This window comes from Protobothrops mucrosquamatus, unplaced genomic scaffold (assembly GCF_001527695.2).
Source record: "Protobothrops mucrosquamatus isolate PMUCROS unplaced genomic scaffold, P.Mucros_1.0 scaffold766, whole genome shotgun sequence".
Lineage (NCBI taxonomy): Eukaryota > Metazoa > Chordata > Lepidosauria > Squamata > Viperidae > Protobothrops > Protobothrops mucrosquamatus.
In genome coordinates, this window is record NW_015387034.1 from 17,953 (window position 1) to 24,628 (window position 6,676).

At 38.0% G+C, this 6,676-nt stretch overlaps 1 protein-coding gene across 1 annotated transcript in view; it reads left to right on the top strand.

Moving 5' to 3' along the window:
• The first annotated feature begins 649 nt into the window (after positions 1–649).
• The window catches only part of PRDM5 (PR/SET domain 5), a 62,898-nt gene continuing 56,871 nt past the window's right edge, over positions 650–6,676 (top strand). The window contains exons 1-2 of the mRNA XM_029284616.1: positions 650–866; positions 3,480–3,563. Coding sequence (XP_029140449.1) covers positions 774–866; positions 3,480–3,563 — 177 coding nt within the window. The 5' untranslated portion in view covers positions 650–773. The remainder of the gene's footprint in view (positions 867–3,479; positions 3,564–6,676) is intronic.

Consider the following 6,676-nt stretch of genomic DNA (forward strand, 5'->3'; position numbering starts at 1 on the left):
GCTACCACTTTTCTAGGATGGTTGCGTACCACCTTCCAGGTGCCAATGTACCACAGGTGGTACCCGTACCACTGGTTGAAAAGCCCTGGTCTAGACTTAGTATTAAAGGTTATTAAGTTAATGATTTATTTAGGCATTTATACCGAATATCTTTTGTTAACTGGATTGTTTGGAAAGCATATTTCGTTCATTTAATCACTATATTTAGGATTTTTTTTTTACTGTATAAGGTTCTTTTGTATTTCATAATTTTAGTAAATTTACTTCTGCCTCTGGGATCAAAAAAGTTGAACTAGCTCTCTAAATAACAGCCTCAGTGCGAAAGGCAACCAATAGTTGAATTAAAAGTATAGAGTTAGAAATGTATTAATCCTTTCTTTATACTTGGAGTCATGCAATGTTTAACCAGCACCGTACAGCCCTAGATAGAAACAAAGAAACGTTCCTAATTCGCCCACTCGGTTTCTCACTAGTGACCCGGAATCCTCTGCCTTGCTGCTTAATGGAATCTCAGTCCCCCCCACCCCCGCCTTAGATCTCAACCAACTTTCGGCCAATCAGAGCGGAGCTTTACCCGAACTGTGGCAGAAGAACGGCGCCGCCCTTATTTTCCAGGAGGCGGGGGCAGCTGGAGCCGGGGGGGGGGTATTCTAGCAGCTAGAGCTCCTTCATGGGTTCTCCTCTATCCCCCTTTCCTTTGCCACTGCAATGCCTCTCGATTAGCCCACAGAGGGAGGTGGTTACACTCCCTTCTTCTGTTCAGGTAGGGCAGAATGCTGGGCATGTACGTGCCGGACAGGTTCGCCCTGAAGTCATCTAAAATTCAAGACGGGATGGGGCTCTTTACGGCCCGGAGAGTGAAAAAGGTGGGTGATCTTTGTTATTGCCCCATTAAGGCGAGGGATAGCCAGAGGAGGTAAGGCGCAAGCGAGGCTAGCGAGGTGGGGAACGGGCAACCTTTAGTTTTTAAAATCTTTTTCAAGCGCCCCACCCCCGCCCAGCCCCGGTTAGTTCCCTGTATTCTGGGAATGCCTGCCACGTATTACAGACTGCTTCCCTGCTTCTGCTTGCAGCTTTAAATTCTTATAGTCCCAACCCCTTCGCCTTTTCTCATTTCTCATCCCACTTCCGTCTGCCTCTCGTCAGTACGTGCTGATGTTTCGCATTCTGAAACTGAAACAGAACTGTTCCCTGTCCTCTTTTGGTTCCTACTTTTTTTTTTTTAAAGGAATATTTTTGATGGACCAAAAGTTAAGAGGGAGAAGCAAGATAGCAGAATATAGCAACAGAGTAATTCTATAACTTTGGAGCAATTTCCAGGGAGTTTAGATTTAGCCTGGAGCAGGAATGTTCCGAAAAAATTTCAAAGATGAATTGGGACCTTCAGTTGTTCATTTTCATTGCAAAGTGATCCTTGTTCTATGTACTCGGAACCAATGGAAATTTGGAGTCAAATGAACTTCATAGAAAATATTCAGACTTTTGCTTTCTGATTCCTGTTTCCCTTACTGCACTATCTTGCATTCCTTGATCAAACTAATTTTTAATTCACAATTCTTGTTTCTTAAAATCAAGCTATTCATACACTTGCATATATGAAGAACAATAGATGCCAGTTTAAGATAAAACTACTGTTTCTGCATCTCCTGACTCCCTCCTCCTTTTTACAAAAGTCCGATTAGGTTAGGACCCTTAGGTTAATCTAATTAGGCAGCTTATTCGGAATAATACAGGATTCTATATATTGATGGCACCAGTAGCTAGCTATATTGGCGGTTCTGGCAGTCAAGAAGCTTTGGCATTTTATTTCCAGAATTCCTAGATGACATAGCTTTCAGGTGGGAATTTTGGAAGTTACATTTGGTATATTTGGAAGCTGTGAATCTGTGGAAGATTGTCATATGCCAAGACCAGAGTCAGCTGGGGGCAATCAATCACGATCCAGTATGAGCCTGGGCTATTCACTTTATCATTAAAGTCATGCAGTAATTGTTAAAAAGTCCTTGCCAACTGAGATGTACAATATTGACACAGAGGCTTTAGTAATTCTGCTTCTCTAGGCTTCTGTTACATCCCAGCTTGGGATGTAAGCCTGATTGGGCAAACAAAAATTTAACAAATTCATCAAACCTGAAACACAGCATCAGATACTATGCAACGTATCTCTTAATATTAGCTCAAATGGAAGTTTTGTGGAGGGTGAAATCATTTGCTATGGATTTTTAGATCCTTCTTTCCTTGCATTGTGTTTCTGATATTATTACTTATTATGCTTATTTGCACAGTCAAATTGATGGCATTTTTGTCTGCCTGTCAAATCCTATCCAAGGACCTGGGATAGGCAAATGTGGATATTTGATGTTGTCACAGATATTGTCGCAGGATGTAAGCTGTTCAAAGTAAAGCGGATCCAATGGTCTCATTGCAATTGACTAATAGTGAATTTGTCATTACTGATGGTGTTCAAGTGGTGCTCTAGTTGTTTGCACCCAAGGTGCCTAATGCTATTGGTACTACCTTTGCTTTGTTTTTTTCACAGTCATTCTGTTTCTATTTGTAAGTCTTTGTATTTTGTTACCTTCTTCAGTTCTTTCTCTTCTATCCTGCTGCCTCCAAGGCCTGCCACATCCACTATCTTTCTTTCTTATCAATAGTTTTACATTTGGAGTATTATGTGGCAGGTGCTTTGTTTGAATTTTAAAGTTGCGGAGCAGTTTAGCTCACGGTGTCAAAATTGATCGCATCACGTGATGTATTGTGAAGTATTATGACATTTTTTGCCTTTGTGGAACTAGGGGGGGCATGGCCTGCATGTGACGCATCCAGCCCATGGGCTGTCAGTTTGACACCCCTGCTTTAGCTTCTTCATTTTCCATTGCTTTCTTTATTTTATTGTCCCACCCCTTGCTTCCAGTCAAATAATATTTTTTGCAGATCTTCCAATGCACCATTGTTGTTACTTTGTCATGACATTGTTTGTAGTCAGTTTGTGCAATGTTTCTCTGCAGTGTTGGTTTGTTGCACAGTTAACTAGATGTTTAGACTAGATTCAGAATTTCTCTCCACCACGTATTAAGTCCTTTCCAAGAACTTGGGATTGTTGGATTTTTATCCTGTCTGGTATACATACATAATACTCCTTCCTCCTCCTATTTTTGCCCCCACAACAACTCTGTGAGGTGGGCTGAGAGAGAGTGACTGGCCCAAAGTCACCCAGGCAGCTTTCATATCTAAGGTATGACTAGGTCTCCCAATCTTCTGGTTTCTAGTCTGGTACCTTAACCATTATATTAAAGTGACTTTATGAATTATATGAATTCACCCTTACTTCTATAGCTGATAATTGAGCAGCAGAAAATGGACATACAAATATTTTTGTTCTTTCTGCTTGTATTGTAAATTTTAACATATAGTTTGATTTCAGCAATTAACAGTACCTTTTCATGAGCAAAAGATGCCAATTTTGTTACTGTTGCTAGGGTGAAAAGTTTGGACCATTTGCAGGAGAAAAGCGAATGCCACAGGAACTGGATGAAAACACAGACTGCAGGCTAATGTGGGAGGTAAAAATTCTAGCACTTTGTCTAAGAAATGTTCTTAAGAATTATTTATTAAAAACTAGAGCAGCCGTTGTTTTGGGGCAATTATGAGGCATGGAATTTCTGCTGCTTTATTTTTTTTTCTAATATTGTGTTGATTGAGTACATATTACACCAGTACACCAGTAAGGACAGATGGTTATACATAAACTTGACATTTTAATACAAGCTGTAACTTAAACCATATTTATGCTATAATTAAACCATGGCTTAGCATGACTTATTTATCCATTTAATGTTTATAGTGCTTAAAACATATTTTATGATGTAGAAGAAGGACGTAGAGTTGTGGTAGATGTTTAGTTCTCAAATGTCTATGCTGAAGAGATAGCTGAGCAACTATAAAGATACTACTGTAGTCACTAACAACTTGTAAATATAATACAATTTATGTGCTTGTCTAGTATTCATTCATTCATTTATTCATTGAAAGAGATGAACATCCATAAAAATATAGTGCTATGATAATTAAGCGTAAGGAGGTGCTTACACAAATAGTTATTTTAAGATTAAGGCTGTGATTTGCTAAAGTGCTTGAGAAATTCTCAGAAAGTCATAGCAAATAAGTTCCATCCACATGTTCCAGTGTTAATCATAGTGTTAAACCTTCATCAATACTTTTTAAACATAATTTTACCTAAAATAATGAAAAGAAGTAGAATTAAATGTCATCAAGATATAATTGACACATCTTCCCAATTTCCTATATAAATGCAGTCGTCAGTTCCATAAAGAATAAAGGCAAGGCTTGGCATACTACAACATACCAATCATTGGAAAGAATAAATGCCCATAGCATTGTATTCTTGAACTACTACTACTACTACTACTACTACTACTACTACTACTACTAATAATAATAATAATAATAATAATAATAATAATAATAGTAAAGTTGGAAGGTATCTTGGAGGTCATCTAGTCCAACCCCCTGCTCAGGCAGGAAACCCTATACCATTTCGGACAAATGGCTGTCCAGTCTCTTCTTAAAAACTTCCAGTGTTGGTAGAAATAGATTCAGAGAAAACGTAGCCCTGTTGAGAACTAAGAAAGGAATACAACAAACCTATTAAAAAATTTGTATTAGGTTGTAAAGGAGAGATGAGATTATAGAAAGATAGAACAATTTACCAAACAACCTTGTGTATTAAACATAAAGGAATAAAGGGGAAGTGGCTTTTTTGGGGGGGGGTTGTTGCCAAATTATTTGTTGTCTGTAATAAATAGACTTGAACCAGCTAGCAGTAGCTACTGTACTGTAAAAAAATTGCTTGCATTAACTTAATATTGACAGCATTAATTTCTCACTGTTCTGACAACCAGAATTAAATTGCGTTGTAAAACTGGGTCAGACAGATAAACTCAATAGAAATGATTTTAAAACAGAAATATATTTATTCAGAGGAAATACTTGCATTTGTGTTGGTTGCTTCTGGACAATACATCTCTGTTCATTCCCATAGGTGAGAAATTAATGCTTCCTCCATACCACTTCTACATCGTGAATTGGGGTCATCGGAGACATGCTGGTGACCCCAATGCTTTCTGAGACAAAAGCATTCCAAACTGGCTTGTGTCCAGGAAATCCTGTGATGAGCTCAGTAACTCCTCCCACATACCTGATAACATGAGATAGCTGACTAGCTAAACTACATTTCCCATAAGCCATCTCTTAAGGAGACAGCACTTAACCCAATAAATGCCAACCTTCTAACATACAGAACTACATGGTCCAGAACATACATTAAATATGTTTCAACATATTTTAAGTCACATATTTCAGCTACTAACTGCTTTCTTTCTTATTATATGTGGTCATATATTATGAATCAGTATGAACATTTGTTGAATGTTGAAAACAGATTACCAAAATTTATAATATCTAAGTAGCTGACAAGTAACAATTTGGTATCTTTGTCATTGGCTGTAATTTATTTATTAAAAAAAGAATAATTGAAAAGTTTCATATACTGTCCAGGGGTACGATGGCACAGTGGTTAAAGACACTGAGCTTGTCAGCTGGAAAGTTGTCAGCCTGGGTCCCTCGTGCGATGCCGTTCCTTGCCCCAGCTCCTGCCCACCTTGCAGTTAGAAAGCATGCAAGATAAATAGGAACCACTGGTGGAAAGGTAAGAACTTTCTGTGTGCCTTGGCATATAGTCCTGCTGGCCACATGACCACAGAAATATCTTTGGACAACGCTGGCTCTGCTGGTTAAGAAACAGAGATGAGCACCATCCCTAGAGGCAGACAGAGGAAGCCTTTACTTTTATATTCTTCCTTCTATATAATGAATAGTATGGGACTGTTGTAATTCTGAAATTCTAGATACTTTCTGTTTTCATTTGCATAGATTGCTTTAGAGGATACACGAAATACATCTTGAAAACTTCAGCTCTCATTTTTGAACAACTTGAAATACCCCAGTGTTTTATTAGTAATATCTCAAAAGCTAGAAAAGAATAATGCAGTCTTCCAGCACTCAGAGGACGTGGTGTATTCCAGCATCATTAGATCCTTGTTGAAATAAACACAATCAAGCGCATAAGCTAATAAGAATTGTGTTAATTAATCATTTTGATTAATACTCTCATAAGTATAGTGCTCCTCATATTTCACTGCTCTTTGTTATTTACTTTTATTTTGCTAAAAACCATGGGGTGTCTTGAGAACTAAAGCTTAATATTTTTTACATGCTATAAATTGTTTATGGTCTGATAAGGATTCAACAAACCATAAAGTCGGGTTTTATAAGACTTTGGGCGCAATATCTTAACTTTTCTTTTCCCTGACCTAGTTTTGGGATCGTGCAGAGATTGCTGCATGCCAGCTTTTTGAATGCTTGAATTTAAGCAGCTTATATTTAAATATTTATTTATTTATTTATTTATTAAATTTATATACCGCCCTATCTCCCTTGCGGGACTCAGGGCGGTGAACAGGCGATACTAAAAACCACGATAATAAATAAATAGTTTGTTTTAAAATCGAATTAAATAACAGGCCTGTTCTAAAAACACACCCGTAAAAAAACCCCCCACTGAAACATAATCAAACTACGCCAGGCCGGCCGCACG